Genomic DNA, 27,136 nt, shown 5'->3' with positions numbered 1-27,136 from the left:
TGCAATTGTTATGCACTAACTGTAAAGGCATAATTAAACGCACGTGTTTATCATATAAAAAGACGTGAAGTAGTGTAATAAAAAAAAAATAGAGTGTGCACTATTAGCTTTTGAATAAACAACGCTTGTATCACATTTAATTTTTATTTAGTGTGCAAATTAAAGTCATGCAAAAGTGTCAGTGGTTAGGTTACAAGGTTTATTGTCATTGTACAACACGGGGTTTTATTGTCATTGTACAACACGGGGTTTTATTGTCATTGTACAACACAGGGTTTGTTTGTTTGTTTGTGTTTTAACATTTACTACTTTTGTCTGAACTACAGATGGAGGATGACTCTATTTTCAACATGAGTCAGAGCAGAGGATATCCTTTCCCCCCACCTTTGCCCACGACTTGTAGTGCAGAATCATCAGAAGTGTATCAAGTAAGAATATCACTGTATCATATAAACAAGTGCTTTAGAGAAGACCGGTTAAACGCATGAACTTTCATGCTACCATACATCATCTTATCATTCAAGTTGTTATTTTACCCCAGATTCTATTGAGGAACAGTCATCACCCACCCATTCTCCAGACCACTTCTCGGACACTAGCAGGTCCCTTTAAAGAGCTGCGTCAACACCGTACTCCCAGTGAGTCTATTGGAAATAACTACAGTCCCCGGGCCCAGAAATTTAAGATTAATAAACTCCAGCACAGACGACGCCCTTTCCGTCAATCCTTGGAAAAACCAGCAGAGCCTTGTATCCTTTTTATGTTGAAACCCAGCTCTTTGTGACGAAGGGAAGCTTGTCTGAAACGGTCTACGTTTGCAATGTTCTTTCCTTTTATTTAATCTTGTTATAATTTAAAATGTGCTCTGGAAACTTCTCAGAATGGATTTTGATCTTAATCAGGCTTTTAGCATTAACCCCATCTGGAGGGATACAAAGAATAACACCAAGAAGAAGGTTATTATTCCCTTAAAGCGACACATTTCAGCAATAGCTTATTTTTGTTATAATGTTCTTTTTCTTGAAGCACTTTATCTGACTTGTTCCTGCTTTCACAGGGATACATCTTCTCATGCTTTACTCTCACGTAGGCCAGAGCCTAGACCAAGAAATGTTGGCAGTCCCAGCAGCCGGCCCATGAGTCCTCAAGAGCAGCTGGACGTCATGCACAGCCAAGAGGAGAAGACGAGGGCCATGCAGACAGAACCTACGCAGAGAGACCTGGAAGCAAGTATCAGTTAATTCAGTAATGAACATGTCAGTTGCTGATTAGAATCTTTTGAGTCACTTCTTTGACACATTATTGATCTTAACTTTTCTCACACAGCGGTATATATACTATATCACCAATGGTGTCCCCAGCTCTGTACTGGAACCCCAGCCACCCCAGCAGATGATGAACATCATGCGCCTGCTGCCTCCCGAAACTGAGGATATTAGTAAACACCTCAAGATGATGAGGGCAAACATGGAAGAAGAGGTCAAAATAGAGTATAACCTCAGCCTCAAGCAGAGCATAGGTATAAAACAATAAAGTGTTCTTTAATGACAGTACTGCTTTATTTGGAACTTCTAAGCATATGCCAGTATCACTTTAACATTGCTGTTATAGACTGTCTGACCAAAACAAACTCAGCTTCAGCTTTTCTTCATGTCTGCTGCTATCTATGTATCTTTTAGCACATTAAACACAACAAATAAGGATTCTTTAATACATGTGCCAATATGGGTTTGAAAAAATAGTCACTCTAGTTGGTGCTTTTGTTCATTAATATTTCACTTGCCTTGAAAATGACATTTGGTCAATCTGTTCAATCTATTTTGTCTTCCATGTGGTTCCTTGACAGTGGACTATATTCTGATGGACCCATCTGAGTGCCAGAGACTGTCCATATCCAGCATCCCCAAGCCTTTTACCAGGAGGGTGATCCGTGGGCCGGTGCCTTGGGCAGCTAGTTACAAGGAGGTCCACACGTGGCAAAGCCAACATCTGTTTACTGTCAGTCACATGATGGTCCGACTACAGGATGTCTGGCTAAACGGGTAATACAGAAGTGTGCCTTTACGGTGCATTCAGTGAGAGTTAGATTACATTTTTACATATTCATTCAAATCCTACTAAACAGTCTGGACATCAGCTTCCTTAATGAATGTTCCAGTAATGTGGCTATATATATATATATATATATATATATATATATATATATATATATATATATATATATATATATATATATATATATATATATATATATATATATATATATATATATATATATATATATATATATATATAAACAAAGAGGATGAACAATGCGTAAATTTGAATTTCACAAAACACCGCCTCTGCATCTAAATAAAAATGTTTTTAGGAGAGGTCTTTGTAGAAAGCTTTCAGCTTCCTACCTCTCCTGCACAAGCTATTTACTTTGGATTCTGTATCTGAGTTTATGTAGGTAAAAGTGTGTTTGCATTTATGCGTCTTTGTGTTCACATAATGGTATAATAGATACAAAGACAAATAAATGGATCAAATCTTATTTCAGCTTCTCATCCTTGAGATTTATTGGACTGGAAGACCTTTTCTCCGCCAGCCTCCCCCTCCTGCCATCTGAGTTTGAAGAGTTTATCCAGAGACGGTGCCAAACCACGAGAGATGAACTGGTCCAAAAGTGAGTACTGCCAACTTGCCAGACTGTGTCAAACCAGCCAGTCTTTCAGTGAGGCCATAATGTGATGTACAGACTTAATTATGTAGTAAGTCCTTTCATTGGCTTGTAGATCTACGGTATGTACACAACCAAGAGAGCTAATCCTGTTGTAGGTGCAGTCTCATATTACCACCTTGTCCACTTTGTCAGAGCCAGGCGGCCTTTCAGGGGTTTGCTTTACACACTGCCTCACTTTAGGATTCCATTGCATCCTTTGTTGTGTGACTGTTGTATAGCCTGTTAGACCATGTAGCAGCCCTGAAATACGAGCCACTGTAATTTGTAGAAGCTAGCTTCGATTTGTTTATTTCCATGTTAGTAATTTGCACCTGCTTGGATACCATTACTCTGAAGTCTCTGAGTCTCCCATGCCATGCCTCTGAATCCAGAGGGCATTATTTGTCTCTATGGGGTTGTGTAAACGGTAATAAGAACCAGGTAATAAATAAAGCAAATAATAACTGCAGTAACTAGTGCAGTCAGTAGAGCTTTTATTCAGTGGACACCGTGGATTTGAAACGGAAAACTGTGCAGAAAGCGCTTCAGGTATGTTATTATCACACATGCTCTTGGAAGCGGATTATGATTACAGCAGAGAGACCATTCATGACCACCAGTGTTATGTGACATAAAAAAACAATACAAAATAGCTCAAACTGAACTCGCAATCATCTTCTTTCAGTTGGCTGCCTCACTGTGCTGCACTCATTGACACCTTCAAGGACCTGTGGTTGCCCCTCTTACCCCAGAGTGAGCAGGAGGCTCCAGTTAGCGTCAAGGAGTTCTTCAGCTGTGTGGCTGCTCTCATGTCATTGCAGCTCCGAAGCTTGGTTGTAGAATCATTACAGAACCTGTTATATTTCTTCACTATACATGAGGTTTGGACAAAATTTGTAGTTGTTCCATTTTCTTTTCCAAACACGTTATGATAGTCTTTGAAATTGCGAGCGAGGAGTCCTCAAATCTACTCTTACTGTGTTCTGTGGTCTTCAGGACGGCAATGACTTTGGCGAGGTGTTTGATGAGATGAAGTATGTTCAGTCTCAGGTGCTGCTGGTTGAGCTACAGGTGAATGAGCCTCACGTTGACTTTAGTCCAAGCTTTCAGGAATGTTGGGAGCTCATCCACAGAGGCTTCATGGAAATCATCAAGAGTGCTGAGAAGCTCCCAAGGGTACAGTATTCCCGTAGCACTACAAGCTTTGATATTCTTCTTCTATAATAAACAATACACAGTGCTGCTTCTGCTTTTATACAGCAACGAATATAATCTGCGACTGAAATGCCTTTGCCAGGTGGAATGTAACCTCTTTCCCGATATAAAGAACTTGTACCTACGGACCGTCGGTCCCAACGAGTCGCTGGTTACAAACCTAATCAACAAAGCCAAAGACGTTTTCAACAAGAACACCGTGGGACCTAAGAAGTAACGACACATGTTGAATTTATGCCTTTCAACTACTCTGATTTACTAGCAAGTGTAGAGGAGCCGCTAACACTACATCTCATTCCTCAGGTATTTGAGCGTATATCAGAAATACAGCAATCTACTGGACCATACAGCAAAGCAGGAAATATCAGCTTTCCTCAAAGAAAAGCACTCGTTAGAAGGCTTCAGAAAGGTAAATTCCATCTAAAATCTACACTGAACAGTTTCTGTTTTCAATTGCTGTTTGCTGTCTACCAAGTCCTCTCTCCCCTTTTTCAATCCTCAGGAAATTGAGTGTTTTAATCACTTATGGAAGGAGATTGCCTCACTGCATGCCACGGTGCCCTTGTCCATGTTTTGTCTGTATGCTGGCAAGCTGAATGATGACCTGTGTGACCGTGCTGAGGGACTGAAAGACAAGATCATAATGTTTGAAGTGGAGGAGAACCGAGAGCTTAATAAGGGGTGAGGGGAAACTGTCCGCCTCCTTAAACATTTATAATATGAACAGCAGAAAGTGTCGGATAAATTCAACATCTATTCTTTTTTCTCTGTTGAATTTAAACAACAAGCAACGTTTACTAAAATTTTAAGAGAGAGAATATCAACCATTCTTTCCCAGGATCTGTCAAAAGTACGAGGAGGTTTCTGAGATCATCAGAAGCACCCCAGAAACCACAGAGGAGTTGGTGTCTCTCAACCAGTACATTCAAAAAACCAGAGATGTCACTATTCACAAGCTGACAGATGAGATTGATGAGGCAAGATGCCGCGTCAGCTTCCTCCTGGACTATGCCACTCTACCCTGTATGTGAAACCTCTCATGGTATTTTGCAATTACAGTCAAAAGAAATGACATGTAATCTACACAAATGGCACCATTCAGTAGATGCCATTTCTTTTTTTTATCTGTGTAACTAAACTTAGGCCCCGTCCACAATTTGTTTGGCTATTGTTTTCTTTCTTATTCTAGCTGATGACTTGAGGCTGAACTCCCGTGTTTTCCATTGGGACGATCAGATCCTTACTGAGCTTGAAAACAGCAAGACTCATCTGGCCACCATGACAGAACAGGCTCAGGACTGTCTCCAAACAAGGTTAATAAAGACTTTTCACACTCTGTCAACACCCACAGCTGAATGAGATGTTTACCAATGGTTGGTCCCTCCTCTGCTTTACCAAGGCACCAAAGAGTGTCCTACATGAGAATAGTTTGGCTCCAAGAATTGCAGTCAATTCAAACTAAGATTTGAAAACATCCCTTTACATTAGGCTAAAAGTCACTGAAATCTATAGCAACAACTACTTTAATCTTTCCCTAACTGTTCAGAAAGTGTGTCTTCTGTGATGCACCACACTAACTATAGTGTCTCCAAAGCCAACAACTGAAATAAAAACTGTTACCTCCATTTGATTATCTCAGGGTATCCGATTTTCACCAGAGGCTGCAGGATGTGGACAAGGAGATATGGGCCTTTGAGAAGAAGGAAGTGTTTAACATGGAGGAGATGAAGAACAATATGAGAAATCTCACTCAAATCACTGCTAACCTGGAGGCTGCTATCACTGAACAAGAGGTAAAAGATGTTTTAGATACCATAAATATGCACATGGTTATGCTTTTGATTTCTAAGCTAAGATACTAAAGCAATATGGAATATGTTTAAACCACTGATATTCTACAGGATATCAACAATGAGCAGACTTTGTTGGAGAGGGAACAGAAACAGTTCTCTTTGCGCCAAACCCTGATAGCTGACAAACAGCCATATGAACAGCTCTGGAGCACAGCACTAAAGTTTCAGAGCATGTCAGAAGAGTGGATGAATGGTATGTGACTCACACTGCGAAAATAACACTCGTTTTTTTTTTCTCAGTTTCTCATAGCTACTGTGCGACTGCATTAAAAAAAATTCTGGCACAAATAACGACTACTGGCAAACAGCAAGTGCAAGCGGGATGCACAGCAGTTTTCACATTGCTGTACTTTGCTTATCATTTAACTTCTAGGTCCTTTCCTTCACCTGGATGCTGAGAAAATCTCTGATGACCTTGACACAATGTGGAGAACCACGCATAAACTGACTAAGTCTTTCGCTAATCTTCCTGGGCCTTGTCGGGTGGCCAGAATCTTCAAAGGAAAGATAGAAGCGTTCAAGATGCACCTACCCATCCTCACCACCATCTGTAACCCCGGCATCAAAGACCGTCACTGGGAGGCGGTCAGCTGAATTTATGTTTTAGTTAGATATTCTGATCGAAATCCCGTGTCAGATTCACTTTGTGAGGACCGAGTGTCCAGCGTCTCCTGTGATCCAATGAAGCTAATGTGAATAATTTACGACACCTTTGTCTGTCTACAGATTAGCAGCATCGTGGGCTTTGCTGTCAAACCGGATGTGAGCAGCTCACTGCTGAACATGTTGGACCTGGGCCTTTCCAAGTTCTCTAAACAGTAAGACACTCTACTGACATTACACTGTGTTGGAATACATGCAAGGAGCAAGATGAATGTACTGTGTTATAAGGAAAACCATGGCTTGTAAGGAAAAGTGACCCTGTTGGAAATATTCACCAATATCAGAAGGTGATGTTGTTATTCCTCCGCACCGGTGACAGCCGTGGCCGGAGGCCTCAAGGTTGTTTAGAATTGATTAGAATTTAATAATTGTAGTAATTCTAGTTTTACTTCTGTCCTAGGTTGGAAGATATTGGAGCGTCGGCCAGTAAGGAGTACTCTCTGGAAAAATCCATGAAGAAGATGACAAGTGAATGGGCTGAGCTCCGGTTCTCTTTCACTCCGTACAGAGATACAGTATGACAAACACATATATAATCACATACTTTCACAATAGACGTAGCACAAGTGGACTGCCATTGTAACGTATTACATCTTCAATGTTGAAATGTTACAAGAAATTGACATGTTGGTTACGTTGCCGTCACTGTCTTAAACTCTAGCCATGAATTTCCATACAGAACATTGACATCAACTTGTATTAAATACAGTTTATATTTCATCATAGGGTACCAATATTGTGTCAGCAGTGGATGACATCCAAGTGCTTCTTGATGACCACATTATTAAGGCACAGACCATGAAAGGTTCACCTTTCATTAAGCCAATAGAGACTGAATGTAAGGTAAGACATGACGCCACAAGTCACCTTTCGACTTTAGAAATGTATATGAAAGTCAAAGAGCCATCATACATACAATTAGTTTGTGTGGTTTTGGAAGTCTGTGGGCACCTCTGCCAACTAAAGCCAGATGGATATGCAAGCACAATTTCATGCCAGAACAAGTAAGAAAATTGCCTGTTCTGCATAAACACAACCTCAGCTGTGCCTCTCTATGCACCAGTGAAAGTGGCTTTGTCATAAAATGACCATAAAATACTTCAAACAACCAGTTTTAGGAATGCAAGATAATATAATCATATAAAACACAGTAATCTTCTGGGTCGAAATATAGTTCATGGACTAGATTATCTTATTTTTCCTTTTTGGGGCGTCTTGTTTGTAGTCATTTATTTCTTTAGAATGAGGGTAGGCTGTTGTAGGATTGTTGTTGCATTTTGTAAACTATACATACTTTACTTTTATCTATGAGACACAACAATACCTTGTTGTTGCTATTTATCTGTTATTCTCACCGTTACTCTCCTACCCAGCATTGGGAGGACAAGTTGCTGAGTATACAGGACATCCTAGACTCCATGTTGAAGTGTCAAGCTACTTGGCTCTACCTTGAACCCATCTTCAGCTCTGAGGACATCATTGCCCAGATGCCTGAGGAGGGACGCGAGTTTGCCATTGTGGACAGCTACTGGAAGGACATCATCGCTACGGCGGTAAGATTCTCTTGAAACACAACTTCTTGTGAAGGTTTGCGAGAATCGAGTCTCACGCACAATGCTTCACCATGGTGCCTTTGTGTTTTTCGCTGGTCCAGGTTAAGGATACCCATGTGCTGGTGGCTACAGCTCAGCCTAACATGCTGGCGCGGCTACAGGAGTCCAATGAGTATCTAGATCACATTCAAAAAGGCCTCAATACCTACCTGGAAAAGAAGAGGCTCTATTTCCCAAGGTTTGGACCACTAGTACTATCCCTAATAGTACATTATAATAGTTTCGACTTACAGGGAGGTTAAAAATCTACTTGCAAAGGAGAACACTTTAATTGTATCGACAAAACATTACAGACACATGACACAGTGAGCCTTTATATTAACATTATTTTTAAGAGTCTCGTCAAGCGGTTGTTATGTTTCATCTCTCCTCTTCATCTTCATCATATTTCCAGGTTCTTCTTCCTGTCCAACGACGAGCTGCTAGAGATCCTCTCACAAACTAAAGACCCAAGGTGTGTGCAGCCTCACCTGAAAAAGTGCTTTGAGGGCATCGCCAAACTGGAGTTCACTGAGGACATGGAGATCATTGGCATGATCAGCTCAGAGAAGGAGACCGTGACCTTCACAGAAAAGATTTATCCAGCTCAAGCCAAGGTATAGAACAGTGCTTTTATACAGTGTGTCATAGTTGTATTATATATGTTGAGATTAAATTCATATATATGTATGTATCATACCTATTTTATATTCTTATATTGCTTAACAAATTTAACTTTGTTGGACATAACATATTGGAAGTATGTGGTGGACTGTTTCTGTTTGATTTTTAGGGTATGGTAGAGAAGTGGCTGCTGCAGGTGGAGAACCTAATGCAGAGGAGTGTTCGACATGTCATCCATGAAGGAATGATGCAGTACACAGAGGTATTTGGGTATATTACTGTGTTTTTTAATCTATGATAAACTTGACTGACAATAGATGCAGACAAGTCATGGCTAAACTGGGGAGTGGGTTTAATTAGTATTCTTTTTATTAAACCATCCATTAGTTCTTTGGAGCAGTATTAAAAGTAGGATGATAAAATACAAATAATTATAATCATTACCATTTATTTGGGTTCAGATAGATATAAACAGTGTAAAAACATTTTCTTTACTGTGTAATATTTTATCTGTTTGTGCTGTAGTTGCCCAGGAAGAAGTGGGTGTTGCAGTGGCCTGGCCAAGTTGTCATTTGTGCCTCCTCCATCTTTTGGACTAGTGAAGTATCTGAAGCCATACAGACCAACTCACTGCCAGTCAGTACATCCATTGCTAACTAACACAAAGAGAGACAACTTCTAGTTGACTGTAGTCTAACCTGCCGACTGATTTTCCATTCCACCTAAAGGCCTATGTGGAGAAATGCAACGCTCAGATTGCTGACATTGTGGAGCTGGTGCGTGGGAAGCTGCCAGGGGGGGCAAGGATGACCCTTGGTGCTCTCACCGTTATAGATGTTCATGGTAATACAGCTGTTCTCTTAAAGGGATCAAATAGGATCTCTTGATTACATTTAGCTTGCAGAGAACATCTCACGCTCTTTCCCTCTACTAGCTCGAGATGTTGTGGCAAAACTGGCAGAGGACCGCATCTCCTCTCTGAATGACTTTGCGTGGATTTCTCAGCTGCGTTACTTCTGGGAGGATGGAGAAGTGATGCTGCGCATGATCACCACTTACTTGAAATATGGCTATGAATATCTGGGCAATTCCCCCCGTCTTGTCATTACACCGCTTACTGACCGCTGCTACAGGTAACTTACAGTCTATGTGATCCTTTATCTTATGGATGGAGAGCTGCAAAATACAATATCATAGTCAAAATGAGATTCTAACATACTGTAACTTCTAAAGTTGATGTCAAAAGATGTGGAGTTCTTTTATTTTTTCAAATAACTTTTGAAATAACTGCTATACCAGAACTCTAATGGGGGCTTTGAAGTTAAACTTGGGGGGAGCTCCTGAGGGTCCTGCCGGCACTGGCAAGACTGAGACCACAAAGGATCTGGCAAAAGCTTTGGCAAAACAGGTACACCAAAATGGTTTTCAGTAAAACACTGATCTGCATTTTATTAGTCTTTTTTCTTAATACTGACAATAATACTGCATCTGTTCTTTCTGCACACCTGCAAATTTCTGCAATTTCCCGTATCTCATCTCGTCTTAGTGTGTGGTGTTCAACTGCTCCGATGGTCTGGACTACAAGGCCATGAGTAAGTTCTTCAAAGGACTGGCACAGTCCGGAGCTTGGGCCTGCTTTGATGAGTTCAATCGTATTGAGGTGAGCACACGACCTTTGTTATACTGGTCTAATCTGTGTATGTCTGTGAAATCAAATGACTCAAATCTTATCTGCTCTAACTGAATAGTAGCTCAAGTTTCATGAACAAATATTCTATTACTATTCGGTTTAGTATTGGTTTGTGTTGTTATTGTTAAAATGTTAATGATGAAACTTGAATGGTCTGTTTGGCCTCTCACATAAAGAATCAAGTTAAGATTCATTATAGATTTCAAATCAAGTTTGGACAACTACATAATAACAAGACCTGTTTTCCTCCACCACAGACACCAAGCTAAATCTAGATCATTAGCAAGTCAGCAGGTTACAGAGACACTGCTTTTGACTTTATGCCAAGTTAATTGGATTATTTGAATACTCTTTAAAATGTCTGAACAGAGGTTGATTGACGGATTGCAACACATACAAAACACTGCCGCTAGAGGTTTCTAAAAGAAATGTGAAATTGCAGATTATAACTCTGCATTGCACTGGCTTCATTTTTAACATAGAGTCAAGTACAAGCACCTTTTTATATATCAGAATATCCATTATTTCATATCCTGCCTTGTGCTCTCATCTTCTATTGCAAAAAATGCACCACGTAAAAGGGCACCTTGATTTACATCTACATGTTTTATTGACATTTTACTGACTGTTTTGTATCCAAGCGATAAAATGGCAAACACACCTGCACTTATGTTGTCTAAGTGTTGTTTGAATGCAAAGAAAAGCTTCTTCACAGCTAACAGCTCCCACTTGAGGAGAATAGTTAGCCTGCAAAATGTAAGCTTAGGAGTGAATTACAATCCATTTCAATACGGCTCGTTTGCATCTTAAAATTCGTAAATATATAATAAATAGATATTATGCTTATGATGGCCTGATGATGATGAATATTATATATTGTTATTTCTCAGTCACAATGCATTCCAATGGTTGTGTCTGATTAAAGCATTAATGCGTTTTACAAATTTGTTCACATAGTCGGTCACCATGTGTTTGCGTGTGTTTCACAGGTGGAGGTTCTCTCCGTGGTGGCTCAGCAGGTCCACTGCATACAACAGGCCATTGCCAAGAATCTGAAGACCTTCCTGTTTGAGGGGACAGAGCTGTTACTCAACCCAACCTGCTCTGTGTTCATCACCATGAACCCTGGTTATGCTGGCAGGGCTGAGCTCCCTGACAACCTAAAGGTACATCCCTTTAGCACTATAGCATAGTCTTAAACATTACTCAACAGAGCAGAATCTGATGATGAGAAAAAAATGGGGGGAAAGTAAAGAGAGAATAAGATGCTGGAACTGTACACCCATCACTCTTGTCTTGTAGGCTCTTTTCCGGACAGTGGCTATGATGGTGCCAGACTATGGTCTCATTGGTGAAATCTCATTATACTCCATGGGCTTCATTGAATCTCGCAGGTAAGTGTGAATGATGTCCTGGACAAAATCATTTTATTAAGTATATTTTGGGGGCTAGATTTAGCTCCCGGTTGGTTCCGTCACCAAGCCTCATACATCTCAAATTCCAGCCTGTCCCAGAAGATTGTGGCCACCTACCGCTTGTGTTCCGAGCAGCTGTCCTCCCAACACCACTATGACTATGGTATGCGAGCTGTGAAGTCTGTGCTGACTGCAGCGGGGAATCTGAAGCTGAAGTACCCCGAGGAGAATGAGAGTGTGCTGTTGCTTAGAGCGCTGATGGACGTTAACATGGCCAAGTTTCTGGCACAGGATGTGCCACTGTTTCAGGTGACAGATTTTGAAGCAAATACAATTGTAATTTCTAGTATTTGGTTTTTCTGTGTATGGATCAATTGGTTTACAAATTATTCAGTTAAATTCTCCCTCTGCTGCCCACAGGGTATCATCTCTGACTTATTCCCTGGCGTAGTTCTTCCAAAACCAGACTATGATCTTCTCCTCAAGGCTCTTAATGACAACGTTGCTAAGCTCAACCTCCAGTCTGTTCCATGGTTCATTGGCAAAATTATTCAGGTACCAATGAGGACTAATTCTTTGCAATACTTAAGACTCATAAAAGATGTTTGGCTAGTTGTTTTTGACCATTTCACAGCTGTAAAAATAAACATTCCAAATGTGTCCTATAGTTTATTTCCTAAATGACATAAGCTGACAGGAAGTAAACATGGACCAAAGCTGTTGCCAAGTAATACAACTGTGTTCAAACTGTATACTTCTAACACTTAAATGTACTCAGACTGTGATTTGTGATGATGGATAGGTGTATGAGATGATGTTGGTACGCCATGGCTTCATGATAGTAGGAGACCCTCTCGGAGGAAAGACTTCCGCATATAAAGTTCTTGCTGCTGCCCTCGGAGACCTTTATGAAGGTTGGTATTTCAGAGAAAATGTATCTTTTAGTTGAACTAGCAAGTCATTGGCAAAGATATGATTCTGTTTTGATTTATAATAGTTTATTCTCTCTCATTTCACTTTTTCAGCCAAGTTGATGGAGGAGTTTGCTGTGGATTACTGCATTATCAACCCCAAGGCCATCACCATGGGCCAGTTGTATGGCTGCTTTGATAAAGTCAGCCATGAGTGGTCTGATGGTGTGCTGGCCACCTCCTACAGGGATCAGGCGATCTCCACCTCAGAAAATCGACAATGGATAATCTTTGATGGGCCCATTGATGCTGTCTGGATTGAGAACATGAATACTGTGCTGGATGACAACAAGAAGGTATTGGCCACTTTGATGCGTTTAATGAAATTGTATGTAGACATTCATAGTTTTTGTAAAGGATTTCCCTCAGATTTACAGCCTTTAAATAAGATGCCTCTGTCTTGTTCACTCTCTAGCTTTGTCTGATGAGTGGTGAGATTATCCAGATGAGTAGTAAAATGAGTCTGATCTTTGAACCTGCTGACCTGGAGCAAGCCTCTCCAGCTACCGTCAGTAGGTAAGTAGAACAGACAGAAGCTGCACCAGCAACTGTAGTATACCGTGTAAATATAGAAAGTACACATTTTGAAACTTTAAAAGTTACTGTATTGGGGTTTTTGAGTGTAACCATCTGCCTAAAGGTGTGGTATGATCTACATGGAAGCTCAGCAGCTGGGCTGGACTCCTTTCAGAGATTCCTACATGAACACACTGCCTGAAAGCCTGAGCAGTGAACATAGAGAACTGGTGAGATCACAAACACGCATTTGTCTGAATCTGCTCATTGATTACAGTTTTTGTCAATTTATATCCTTTAAGATGTCATATGATGTGTCTTATACCTGCCTCGTTGACCTTTTGTCCCACAGATAGTGGACCTGTTTGATTGGCTAGTTAAACCCTGTCTGGACTTTATAGACAGGGAGTGTCGCTTTGTGGTTCAAACATCTCCCATTCACTTAGCCTACAGTCTGATGAAGTTGTACACCTGCCTGATGGGTTAGTAAGAATTATATTAAATTAACAATTTATACATGTTCCTTTTCATCAGTGTGAGTGTATGTGTTAACATTCCTGTCTATACCCAGATGAAATCTCTGCGTCAGGAGTCGATGGCACCCAAATGTCCTGCCAGCAGATCACCAGGTGGCTGCAGAGTCTGTTCCTATTTGCGGTTGTATGGACTTTGGGTGGAACCATCACCGGGGACTGTCGTAAGAAGTTTGATGTCTTCTACCGCAGTCTGATCATGGGCATGGATGATGAGCACCCTTGGCCTAAGACTATCAAACTCAAAAAGGACAACATCTTCCCTGAGACAGGTCACCAAATTGATTTACGTATATCGTTACTATACCAATTAAAAAAACCTGCTTCTTTAACATTATAAAGGCCTGTTGTTTACTTATTGTTTTTCAGGCACTGTCTATGACTACTACTTTCATAAGGATGGACAAGGACAGTGGAATATATGGACTGATTCAATCACAATTGAAGAAAATGTCATTCCAGTTGCAGCCAATGTGAGTGTGTTTATATCACAGAGGTTAACTGCTGCTAAAGAGGCCACCGTGAATGTCCATGTTCACTGAAACTCTGCTTAACCTTACCAGGTGTCAGACCTCATCATCCCAACTATGGAGACAGCACGGCAGCTTTTTTTCCTGCGTACCTACCTGGCACATGAAATACCCATGCTGTTTGTTGGGCCCACTGGCACTGGCAAATCTGTCATCAACAAAAGCTTCTTGGTAAATCTGCCTAAAGAGCAGTACATACCAAACTGTATCAACTTCTCTGCCCGAACCTCAGCGAATCAGACCCAAGACATCATCATGGCCAAGCTGGACCGAAGAAGGAGGGGCGTGTTTGGACCTCCTGTGGGAAAGAAGTGCATCGTCTATGTTGGTAAAGATAGACACAGATACAGCATAATCCCATTCTGTTGGGTTAAAAGTGGATCATTGAGTGCTTTATAGTCATTCACTTTTCATGTACAAATTGACTGTTATTGTTATCTCCTCTACGTAGATGATCTGAACATGCCAGCGAAAGAAATCTATGGCGCCCAACCCCCAATTGAGCTGTTAAAACAGTGGATTGACCATCATCACTGGTATGACAAGAAGGACACCTCCAAACTAAACATAGTGGACGTGCTGTTCATGTCTGCAATGGGGCCTCCTGGTGGTGGGAAAAATAACATTACAAGTATGTTTGAAATAATTATTTATTTGGTATTAGTAATTTCATTAAGGAAAGCGGCTGGCGAAATTCACAAAATGTTTCAAATCCTAGGCCGCTTCACCCGCCACTTGAATATCATCTCAATTGATTCCTTTGATGATAAAACACTGACCAAGATATTCAGCTCCATTGCTGACTGGCACTTCAACAAAGACTTTGATCCTTCTTTCTACAGGTAACTTGTCAAATATGTATTATAATGTCAACCAGTGGTAGAATGATTAAAGTTGTCTGTCAGAAAGATTTACTGTATTTTGACTTATGTCCTAGGCTAGGAAAGATCATGGTCCAGGCCACCATGGCAGTCTATAAGGACACCATGGACAGCTTCCTCCCCACCCCGTCTAAGTCACACTACATCTTCAACCTGCGGGACTTTTCTCGAGTGATACGGGGTGTGCTCTTGGCTCCACATACACACATGCAGGTAAGTGAGGAAACAATAGTGAAATGTTTCATTTAATTGTTCTGAATTGATGTATGTTGTCCTATTTGTGTCAGGATGGAGACAAACTGATCCGCCTGTGGATCCATGAGGTCTATCGTGTTTTCTATGATCGCCTCATTGACAACGAAGACAAGGAGACATTCTTTGGCATCGTAAAAGAGAGAACCTCAAACTTCTTTAAGCAGAGTGTGGAAAAGGTACACATGTGATAAGTGCGCACAAACACTCTCAAAAATAATCTCAGCTAGTTAAATCAACAGTTTTTCACTTCATCGTTCTGCATTTTTTTCTCACAAATTATTAACAAATATGACTGAAATTTCATAGATTAGAAGATAGCAAAAATATCAGTTTAGTAGATTATGGTCAAAATCTGTTTAAAGGGGCCAAATCTGAGATTGGGAGCATTTTAATTGCCGCTTAACTGCTAACCAGTGGGTCAAGCTCACATGCACTAACATGCCTGCATGGCCCGACTATGTCAACAAAGCAAGGAGAAGCTCGAATAACACACACTTAGGAAGAATGACTACGTTTTCTGCTCAGTTAGACATTATTCAACTGTATCTTTAGAGAGCAAATAGTTGTGTGCTGCTATATTAACGACCCAGAGTTCGTGACCATAGGTGAGGGTAGGAACGTAGACCGAGTGGTAAATTGAGAGCTTTGCCTTCCGGCTCAGCTCCCTCTTCACCAAGACGGTCCGGTGCAGCGCCTGCTTTACTGCTGCAGCCGCACCGATCCGCCTGTCGATCTCCTTAATGTTCAGAATGTTAAATACAGCTACTTTTGAAGGGTTTCTGCTGTTAGATACATTTTGTCAATCCATGTGCTAGTGGGGAAGCACAAATGTAGAGAAGTTATCTAGGTACAAAATAGCATTGCAGTCGCAAGGTTTGTTTTTAGAAAGTCAGATTAAATAAACAAACAAACTGGGAGAGAGGCTGCTGCTTTGTCTAGTGTAGTGTGTTGCGGTCTTGATTTAAAACTATAGTGTCTGTGTTTAATCCTAAATCTCTTCTGTTGTTGTCTAGCTCCTGAGCCATCTAAGCCCAGATGGCAAGGTAACGGACGAGAGCATCCGTAGCTTGTTCTTCGGTGATTATGCCAAGCCTGATTCAGATGTTAAGGCCTACGATGAAATCTCAGACTTGTCTGCCTTACAAGAAGTGATGGAGTTCTACCTGGATGAGTTCAACAACTGCAGCAAGGCACCAATGTCCCTTGTGATGTTCAAATTTGCCATTGAGCACATTTCCCGCATCTGCCGTGTGCTAAAACAAGACAATGGCCACCTTCTGCTCGTTGGCATTGGCGGTTCGGGGCGTCAAAGCGCCACTAAGCTGGGCACCTTCATAAATGATTACGTCCTGTCCCAGATTGAGTTGACCAGGAACTACAGCTTGTCGGACTGGCGTGATGACCTGAAGCGGATTATGCTTAAAGCAGGCATAGAGGGAAAGAACCTGGTGTTCCTGTTCAATGACAGCCAAATTAAGGATGAGGCCATGTTAGAAGACATCAACATGCTGCTTAACACTGGTGATGTGCCTAACATCTTTGCTGCCGATGAACGTGCTGTCATCATAGAGAAAGTGCAGGGAATCGCCCAGCTTGAGGGCAAAAAGATTGATGGCACTCCGCTCTCAATGTACAATTTCTTCATTGACCGTGTTAAGGCTAACCTTCACATTGTGCTAGGTAGGCACCTTTACGTGGACTTTTTCTTTTGCTGATTGAAGTTGTAGTAAGTAACTACGAATTATTGTATTCAACAGCCATGAGTCCTATTGGTGATGCATTTAGGAACCGTCTTAGGATGTTCCCCTCGCTTATCAACTGCTGCACCATTGACTGGTTCCACGCATGGCCAAATGATGCTCTGGAGATGGTGGCCCACAAGTTCCTAGAGGATGTGGAAATGCAAAGTGATATCAGACTGGAGTAAGGACATAAAAAGGATGACAAAAAGTAGTACTCGTTCCAGCTGCTTAAAAGTGGCATGGACTTCATTTGCATCTAGAACTGTGTAGTATGCCCACATTTCTATCTGTGATCTCAGGGTGGTGGAGATGTGCAAGACCTTCCAGACAAGTGTCAGAGAGATGTCTGAAAGGTACTTCTCCAGATTGAGGAGACACAACTATGTCACACCCACCTCCTACCTTGAACTCATCCTCACTTTCAAGACTCTGCTCAATGTAAAGAGGAATGAAGTGGATACTGCGAAAAACCGCTACATCGTTGGACTCCAGAAACTGGAGTTTGCAGCATCTCAGGTGATGCACCCTGTCAAAGAACATCTCCTTGACTGTTACCTTGTTTGTCTGACCAAAATGAATGGTATAGACACATCATACTATGTCCACAGGTGTCAGTGATGCAGGAGGAGCTGACAGCCTTGCAGCCAGAGCTCATCCAGACCTCAGCTGACACAGATAAGATGATGCTCAAGATAGAGGGCGAAACCGTGGAGGTGGACGCTAAGAAAGAACTTGTGTCTGCTGATGAGAAAGTTGCTAATGAAGCAGCAGCTGCAGCTCAAGCCATCAGGGTATAAATGTATTTCGGGCGATATGGCATATTTTGCCACTGCAAAATGTCCATAATATATGTAGTGTTCAAATCTATTCATGTATTTAGACACAGATTGTTTGTCTTTCAGGATGAGTGTGAGGGAGACTTGGCAGAAGCAATGCCTGCATTGGAGGCTGCCCTGTCAGCCTTGGACACATTAAAACCTTCGGATATTACAGTAGTTAAGTCTATGCAGAACCCACCAGGTCTAGTAAAACTTGTCATGGAGTCCATCTGTATCATGAAGGGCATCAAACCTGAGAGAAAACCTGATCCCAGTGGCTCAGGTGAGAGCACAGCTTTGACTGAATGATTTTTAAATGGCATTATTCTCATTGACGAAGGTATTGTACTTTTGAAAGAAATGATCTGCTCAATATGAGATATGATAACAGCATCACTATTTCATAAAAATATATTGCAGGTAAGATGATTGAGGACTTCTGGGGCCCATCGAAGAAGCTCCTTGCAGACCTGAAGTTTTTGGAGAGCCTCAAAGCCTACGACAAAGACAATATTCCTGCCCCGAACATCAAGAAAATCAGAGACAAGTTTGTCAACAACCCTGAGTTTCAGCCCTCTATCATTAAGAATGTCTCCTCGGCTTGTGAGGGTCTCTGTAAATGGGTGCGAGCAATGGAAGTGTATGAGCGTGTAGCCAAAGTGGTAGCCCCAAAGAAGGAGAGACTAAAGCTGGCTGAGGATGAGCTGGCTGTACAGATGGAAATGTTGACAGTGAAAAGAGCTGAGCTGAAAATAGTGGAGGACAGACTTCAGAGCCTGAATGATGACTTGGCAGCCATGATTGACAAGAAGAAAGAACTGGAAGACAACATTGGATTGTGTTCTCAGAAGCTGATCAGGGCAGAGAAGCTGATTGGAGGACTGGGTGGGGAGAAGGACAGGTGGACAGAGGCTGCAAGGCAACTAGGGATTAGGTACGTCAAAAGATACATATAGTGTATGTTAATCTTCACAGTAAATCATGATGTGTTATATGCCTGAAGTTTGATATTAATGAAATTGGTTCTATATTTCCCCTCTGCAGATACACCAACCTGACAGGTGACATACTCCTGTCTTCGGGAACTGTATCTTACCTTGGGGCATTTACTGTAGACTACCGTATAGAGTGCCAGGAGCAGTGGCATATTCTGTGCCAGGAGAAGAAAATCCCCTGCTCTGAGGACTTAACCCTCAGCAACACTCTGGGTAACCAGGTGGCCATCAGGGAATGGCAGATTGCTGGACTGCCAGTGGACTCCTACTCCACAGACAATGGTATCATAGTGTTTAACTCCCGTCGGTGGCCCCTAATGATTGACCCTCAGGGTCAAGCCAACAAGTGGATCAAGAACATGGAGAAGGCAAATAAACTTGCTGTCATCAAACTGTCTGATGGAAACTATGTGAGAGTTTTGGAGAACTGCATCCAGTTTGGAACCCCAGTTCTTTTGGAGAACGTCGGAGAGGAACTTGATCCGATACTTGAGCCTCTGTTGCTGAAGCAGACCTTCAAACAGCAGGGTGTGGAGTATATGAAAATAGGGGAGAATATTGTGGAATATTCAAAAGATTTTTTGTTCTACATGACCACTGGACTGAGGAACCCTCACTATCTCCCAGAGGTGGCTGTAAAAGTCTGTCTGCTGAACTTCATGATCACGCCACAAGGCCTACAGGACCAGCTTTTAGGGCTTGTAGCAGCCAAAGAGAAACCTGAGCTAGAAGAGAAGAAGCACCAACTCATTCTGGAGAGTGCTGCCAACAACAAGCAGCTCAAGGAAATTGAGGATAAGATCTTACAAGTGCTCTCCTCCTCACAGGGGAACATCCTTGAAGATGAGACCGGCATTACGATCTTGTCATCCTCCAAAATCCTCTCAGAGGGGATCTCAGAGAAGCAAAAAATTGCCAGTGTCACAGAGAAAGACATTGATGACACTCGCATGGGTTACCGTCCTGTGGCTGAGCACTCCTCCATCATGTTTTTCTGCATCTCAGAATTGGCCAACATCGAGCCTATGTACCAGTACTCCCTGACCTGGTTCATCAATCTCTACCTGTATTCCATTGCCCAGAGCTTGCAGAGCAATGATATAGAGGAAAGGATCAACAGCATTGTTGAGCACTTTACCCTCAGCATCTACAATAATGTGTGCCGCTCGCTTTTTGAGAAGGACAAGGTGCTTTTCTCCCTGCTGCTCACTGTAGGCATCGTGCAGGGTAAAGGCCGGGTTGACGACGGAGTCTGGCGCTTCCTTCTAACAGGTGGCATTGCTTTGGATAACCCTTACCTCAACCCTGCTCCAGAGTGGCTGTCTGACAAATCCTGGTCTGAAATCGTCAGGGCGTCCAAACTTCCAAACCTGGAGGGTTTCTTTGAACATGTCCAAGACAACGTGTCAAAATGGAAGGAGCTCTATGATTCAGGAAAGCCCCATAAGGACCAGTTGCCTGACCGGTGGAGTAAATTGGTGGGAATGGACAGAATGGTAGTAATCCGGTGCTTCAGACCAGATAAAATGGTTCCAGCAGTGCAGGATTTCATAGTGGATAACATGGGACAGGCTTACATTGAACCGCCCACCTTTGACCTGGCAGGGAGTTACAAAGACTCCAACTGCTGCACTCCTCTCATCTTTGTGTTGTCACCAGGATCTGATCCAACTGCAGGTGAATAATCAAATTCTTGTGACCTTTCTACATTTTAACACATGATAGCCCCAAATCTAGAATTAAATACAGAGGGATACTTGGTTCAGAAGTGACTTGTGGTTTTATGTTTGGATGCGAAAAGTTCATTACAGTATTGAATTGTTTCTTCAGGTCTGCTGAAGTTTGCTGATGACCTAGAAATGGGGGGCAGTAAGACCCAAACCATTTCTCTCGGACAAGGACAAGGACCCATAGCAGCTCAGATGATTGACAAAGCCATCAAAGAGGGTACCTGGGTGGTACTGCAGAACTGCCACCTGGCCACCAGCTGGATGCCTGCTCTGGACAGGATCTGTGTGGAGACCATCACCCCAGAGAACACACATCCTAGCTTTAGGTAACAGACTCTACACAGGCATTGAGTTTAACTGAAACGTGTTCTTGCATGAAGAAGACGATAGACAAGACAAGTATCTTTTCTTCTCCGCAGGTTGTGGTTAACCAGTTATCCATCCGACAAGTTCCCAGTCAGTATCCTGCAGAATGGGCTGAAGATGACCAATGAGCCGCCTAAAGGAATACGAGCCAACCTGTTGCGCTCCTACCGGAGTCACCCCATCTCTGACCCTGCCTTCTTTGGCAGCTCCAAGAAGCAGGTCATTTGGCAGAAGTTCCTGTTTGGTCTCACCTTCTTCCACGCTCTAGTACAGGAGAGGAGGAACTTTGGACCTCTGGGTGAGACCTCTGTTTGACCCTTGTGTGATGTATCGTTTTAATGTAAGGGTTTTGTTTTGATATTTGAAACATTTTTGTAATCATTTCATATTTATTTTTGGTTCATTATTCAAATTTTATGTAAAACAACCCTGTTGCGGTTGTTGGTCCGTTTTCTCTCAGGTTGGAATATTCCCTATGAGTTCAACGAGTCTGATCTGAGGATCAGTATGAGGCAGATCCAGATGTTCCTGGATGAGTATGAGGAGGTTCCACTGGAGGCCCTCACATACCTTACAGGTGAAAAACATATAGTCGTTAACACAGCATGACATTAATTATAATGCATATATAAAAATGTGTATTCAGTAACATGGCTCAAACCTCTCAACAAACATCACAACAATCTGCTATGATTTCTAATTTTTGTTTTTGCTTTAATGATCTCTTTTCTTCTCTTCTCAGGAGAATGCAACTATGGTGGCAGGGTGACAGATGACAAAGACAGGCGTCTGCTGATTTCACTTCTGTCCATCTTCTACAGTTGGGACCTGATAGAGCAGGAGGGCTACCACCTGTGTGAGGGAGATCTGTATTATGTCCCAGCTCATGGCCCCTACCAGGTACTGTCAGAGCTCTGGTCATTCCTAATTAATGCTTCAGTGTATAACTGCCATAAAGCATCTGTCTTCTTATGTCATGTTGGGGAAAATAAATCCAGGCTTGCATTTCAAATAAACACAACAGCAGCACATTTCACTGAAAACCCAGAGGAGGATTGATGAGTTTGAGCCGGAATGAAATCTCGATCATTTTTGGCTTTAGGGGCACCGTGTTGAAGATCGCTTCTAGAACTTAAGTACTTCTTTAATTATCCTACCTGAATAAAAAAAATATGTTTTCAAAAATGATTTTCTTTTTTCCAGACGTATGTTGACTACTTACGCAGTCTTCCAATTTGTGCTGATCCTTGTGTGTTCGGACTTCATAGCAACGCTAACATCACAAAGGATCATCAAGAGACCAATCAGCTCCTGGATGGAGTACTGCTGACTCTGCCCAGGCAGACGGGCGGCGGTGCCAAGTCTCCTCAGGTTTGCACTGCCTGTCTGGAGCACACAGACTTTTATTTTACACTCTTGGCTTCTGCTTATTTCTCTGAGGAAACACTACATGCAAATTTGTTGTCCCACATTCATGCTTTGTCTGTGCTCAGGAAGTCGTAGATGTGCTTGCAGAGGACATTCTTTCTAAGCTGCCTGCAGATTTTGACATACAAATAGTGATGGATATATACCCGGTCACGTACGAGGAGTCCATGAATACTGTTCTGAGGCAGGAAATAATCCGCTTCAACAGGTAATAACAACTTGTGCTGCTATGCGATTAAATATTAATCTTGGTTATTTATTGCTCAGTTTGTGCAGGACACACAATTAATACTTGATGCCATTAATCTCCACGCTTGACAGACTCACTCATGTGGTGCGCGTCAGCTTGGTAAACATCCGTAAAGCTTTGAAGGGCCAGATCGTTATGTCTGCAGAACTTGAGAAGGTCTTCAGCAGTATGCTGGTGGGCAAGGTGCCCGCTATGTGGGCAGCCAAGTCATACCCTTCTCTCAAGCCATTGGGGAGCTACGTGACTGATCTCTTAGCCAGGCTGCAGTTCCTACAAGTAAGAATTAGGATTGTTGTTAGTTTTAAAGCTAATCTATTACATTCTGTTCGTAGTATGTATGGAGAATGGATTACATCACTTTTTAAATTAAATACACTAATACCTATTAATATCCTTGGATGTGTGTCTTGACAGGATTGGATAGATAACGGCCCACCTACAGTCTTCTGGCTCTCTGGCTTCTACTTCACCCAGTCGTTTCTTACTGGCGTGGCTCAGAATTTTGCCAGGAAGTACACCATCCCCATAGACTACATTGGCTTTGAATTTGAGGCATGTTGTCATTTTTGTAACCTTTCTCAGTGTTTTTGGTCATCTTCAATCATAATAAATGAATAATAATAGGAATATATAGGGTGGATATTCATGCTCAGAGTTTTGTTCCAGGTAACCAAAGAGGAGACCCATATGGATGAGAAACCAGAGGATGGGGCCTATGTTAAGGGTCTTTTCATGGAGGGAGCTCGCTGGGACAGAGAGAACATGGTCATTGGAGAGTCCCTCCCCAAGATTCTCTTTGACTCTTTACCCATCATCAAGCTCAAACCGGGAGAAATGGCTAAGTTTCAACATGAAAACCACTACGTTTGTCCGGTTTACAAAACGAGCGCCCGCAGAGGTACCTTGTCCACCACTGGCCACTCCACTAACTACGTCATGTCCATCGAGCTGCCCTCTGACAAGCCACAGAAACACTGGATTAACCGTGGGGTGGCATGCCTCTGCCAGCTGGATGACTAAGAGCTAGCATCAACCGATCCAATATTCAATATTAACCTATTTAAACACTGTATATGCCAAAGAAATGTATTTGTTTGTATGCCAAAGAAGCACAGATGTAAACTGAAACAAGTCGAGGTTCTTAAGCTTGGTTGAAAGCATACATTGGTAACAATGACTACAATTAATAAAATGTTTCATCTTGAAAGACTATTAAGTCTATTAATTGTCGCATATCCTGCGTGGTTTATTGAGGAGGGAGTTTACATTTACATTAGATTTCAGCATAGAATTTCCTCTGATAATTCAAGATAATTGACTCCTAAAGTTTTAAACCAAACCAAAAGTTCATACTAGCTTTGAGCTACACAGTAAAAAGCAGAGTCATTGTGTGGATGTGGAGAATTTATTTTAAAACTTAAGAGATATTGTACTTTTTGTGGAAAAACCCATTATTTAAATTTTGTTTCATACTGATTTCAGTCACAGGGCTAGTAACTGGTGGGATCGCGTTATGAAAAGCGCTGGTGCCGATATGTGTTTGCACTATAGTGCACTTTAATCAACATTTCTAGTTTCCATGTGGCTCTTTTGTTTCAGGTGGTATGTTTCGCAAAGATTTATTACTTAATAATTCAGTCAAAATAACATCAGAACAAGTGGATGGTGTCAATATATGCAGCGCTCTCTCAACTCAGCAGTGCGTTCTGATGGCAAACACTAGATGGCAGCAAAGGCACAGGGGTCTGAACTGGTACCCACAATGAGAATGTCTGCTCACTACATCCTCACTGATGCGGTCTCTCCTATCATTCATATATGTATTTATATATTCTAGCAGCCAAACTGTGTAAGTGTGGTTTTATGAGAAATGTGGTCTTAATTTTGAGAAACAATACCACTAAAATATAATTGTTGGGAGAGGAGTTGCCAAAATATCTTGACTGGCGCTTCGATAATGAAATGCTGATGTTTAAACATGTCTCATCTATCGCACTGCAGGGGGTTTTGTCCAGATTTAGCACAGAGACGTGTGCAAAGCAAGAGCAAAAATGTTTGTGATAAGTGTACCTTGCCATCACTGATGATGGCTGGGAGTGTGAGTTATTGCCTTTCTCTGCATACAGGCCATTACATCACGGGATGCAAATCACCACTGAGCCTTTTCACGATGGACCTAATTCAACCAAACTTAAGTGAGGAGAATGTGTTTACAAAAACACCCCAATGGTATAGTAGTCACATACTCAACCATATAACTTTAGATCAGGTGGTTGGTGAGTGTTGTCGCCTGGCTGATGCTGTATTAATGTCAGCAATGCTTACTGCACTCTGCAAGTCAGCACTTGTGGGTTCAATCATTATTCATCAGACATCATGAATTCAGCTTCTGCATCAACAGCCGCCCTATTATTGGACGTAAAATACTGCAACAATAACTCTATATATTATAAAATGCAGCGGATGCAGGCTCCTGTGGACAGATGCTACTAATTCTATGGTGTGTTTTGAAGTTAGAGATTGTACATCTCTAAGGGACCCTCCGAAGTCTCGACCTTGGAGTTGATCCTCTGTCTAGTCCCTTCAGGCCTCCTTATGCTAATGTGTAAATGTCCTCCAGAGAGAGCCTCCTGGAAAGCTAGATGATCATTTCCCTTTAAAGAAAATGAGCAAACTGAACTGCCAGGAGAAGCAAAACACAGGCATGTCCTCCAACATGTTATGAGAGTGTGACACCTCTGTTTACTCAGTATTACATTACCAAAATACTACTATATATATCTACTTCCGTTCTCTGAGCAAGGACGCCCCGGTGGCAGCATTTATTGGAGTCACTAAATTATGTTAATGTTGAGCTGATAAGGAAGTGGAAGAACCTCCTGTGTTTTCCGATACGGTTCCCCTAAATGATGAACTCTGTACGAGACTGTGTTTTATTATGGGGGAATTACACTGAGAATGGTGGGAACCTTCATCAAATAAATCACACAGCACATTTGGTTTTGCGTCAGTGAATGCTGCACTGACCTTGATTTGTGTAAGTATTGGTATAACTGTGTGTCAACAAGCAAAATCATTTCAGCTATTTAGAGCGTGGTGTTTGTCTTGCAGAGTCACAGAAACCCTGCAGTTCAGGGAACATGGACACCATGTCTACGTACAGGACCTGGATGCACTGCTCTCCGTGTAAACTTTCTGAGTGGGAAATTGTGTTCTGGTAAAGTGAACTCAGTCATTTTATTTGGCGTTTATCCTTGAGGAAGGCATCTTGGCATTTATCCATAAGCAATGCATCACAATGTGTCCCCCCCGGATCCTTGAGGAAAATCCATGACCTTGATTTCAATTGAATTGTAGAGGTGCAGTTGATGGAGCATTCTACTGTGTGTTTAGGTATGCAAAGGACTGTCTCAAACGTGCATATCAAAAGAATATTAATTTGAGTCTAAACTGCAAAAATACCTTGACAATAGCTTACTTTCTCAAAATATACAAGGATGACACAATACTGATTTCTACTCATGCCAAGGAATTAATAAAGTGCTTGAATACCAAGTCTACAGTTATGAATGTTAATTAATCATTTATAGAGGGTTTTATTATTAAGTCTGCAGTTATGAATGTAAAAAGGTAATGAATAGAGGGTTTTAATATAAGGCCTTCAGTTCTAAATGTTTATAAGTCATTAATGAAGGCTTTTAATTGTCACGTTTCTATTGATACCCGTTAATACATTTTTAATAGAGGGTTTTAATCGCCAAGTCTGCAGTTATACATGTTTAGGAGTCATTAATGAAGGATTTTAATTGTCACGTTTGTATTGATGATCATTAATAAGTCTTTAATAGAGGGTTGGCATTTATTAATGTCAATAAAAGTCATTAATAGAGGGTCGATCTGCGGTTATAAATGTTAAAGCAGTTGTTAGTGGGCCTAAATGGATACTGGTCAAGATAGTCTGCAGCCTTTTTCAAGAAATAAACCATCAAACCAATTACAGAGAGATTTCCCAACCTGGCAACTCAAAAGTTGTTCTTAGTAATGGCTTATAACTGATCTATAAAGCCCAAGTAGACAAAGTGATTTAATCACCAAATCACACTTCGTTGCTGGAGGGACAGGAGAGCTCAGACCACCCACCCATCTGACAGATGACGGCTTTATTATGCTGGCTGCACTCATAAACCCATTGGCTGCTGGTGAAGACTGGAGCGAGACAGAGAGCAGGGGCTGATTCAAATGTAGGCTTGGAGATCATCATGATGTGCGTCGTCCTGTAGCACAGTGTGATGAGGATTTAGATTGAGCCGGCGGCGGAGGAGGAGCACACAGCCTCCGTGGCATGTGCATTTCCTGAACGCA

General features: G+C 41.8%; 1 protein-coding gene across 1 annotated transcript; it reads left to right on the top strand.

Moving 5' to 3' along the window:
* The first annotated feature begins 326 nt into the window (after positions 1 to 326).
* Positions 327 to 23,926, top strand: dnah3 (dynein axonemal heavy chain 3). The gene is made up of 59 exons (XM_076112693.1): positions 327 to 428; positions 542 to 780; positions 1,091 to 1,226; positions 1,327 to 1,519; positions 1,847 to 2,042; positions 3,393 to 3,588; positions 3,704 to 3,883; positions 4,005 to 4,135; positions 4,226 to 4,331; positions 4,425 to 4,603; positions 4,761 to 4,945; positions 5,112 to 5,235; positions 5,562 to 5,715; positions 5,824 to 5,968; positions 6,149 to 6,360; positions 6,502 to 6,593; positions 6,839 to 6,953; positions 7,165 to 7,281; positions 7,812 to 7,991; positions 8,093 to 8,229; positions 8,446 to 8,647; positions 8,824 to 8,916; positions 9,180 to 9,290; positions 9,383 to 9,497; positions 9,589 to 9,787; positions 9,954 to 10,062; positions 10,201 to 10,314; positions 11,334 to 11,510; positions 11,647 to 11,738; positions 11,849 to 12,068; positions 12,180 to 12,314; positions 12,562 to 12,673; positions 12,785 to 13,026; positions 13,146 to 13,246; positions 13,371 to 13,476; positions 13,599 to 13,728; positions 13,818 to 14,051; positions 14,149 to 14,252; positions 14,343 to 14,637; positions 14,761 to 14,940; positions 15,028 to 15,151; positions 15,247 to 15,403; positions 15,478 to 15,629; positions 16,467 to 17,125; positions 17,203 to 17,368; positions 17,487 to 17,703; positions 17,796 to 17,978; positions 18,090 to 18,288; positions 18,426 to 18,939; positions 19,050 to 20,677; positions 20,831 to 21,056; positions 21,150 to 21,394; positions 21,557 to 21,673; positions 21,839 to 21,996; positions 22,300 to 22,467; positions 22,590 to 22,732; positions 22,846 to 23,050; positions 23,189 to 23,326; positions 23,441 to 23,926. Exons 1-59 carry the CDS (start codon positions 327 to 329, stop codon positions 23,792 to 23,794), a joined length of 11,943 nt encoding a protein of 3,980 aa, XP_075968808.1. The 3' UTR covers positions 23,795 to 23,926.
* Positions 23,927 to 27,136: the final 3,210 nt, after the last annotated feature.

The sequence above is a fragment of the Anarhichas minor genome, unplaced genomic scaffold, assembly GCF_050575085.1.
Source record: "Anarhichas minor isolate MPS153535 unplaced genomic scaffold, ASM5057508v1 ptg000051l, whole genome shotgun sequence".
Classification (NCBI taxonomy): domain Eukaryota; kingdom Metazoa; phylum Chordata; class Actinopteri; order Perciformes; family Anarhichadidae; genus Anarhichas; species Anarhichas minor.
Note: the sequence above shows the minus strand (reverse complement) of the source record. Positions and strands in the feature narration are given on the sequence as shown.

Coding starts and splice junctions, on each gene's coding strand:
- dnah3 (XM_076112693.1), top strand. CDS start 327: ATGGAGGATGACTCTATTTTCAACATGAGTCAGAGCAGAGGATATCCT. Junction 13,729..13,817: donor GTTGTACACCTGCCTGATGG/GTTAGTAAGAAT, acceptor GTCTATACCCAG/ATGAAATCTCTGCGTCAGGA. Junction 15,630..16,466: donor AGTGTGGAAAAGGTACACAT/GTGATAAGTGCG, acceptor CTAGCTCCTGAG/CCATCTAAGCCCAGATGGCA.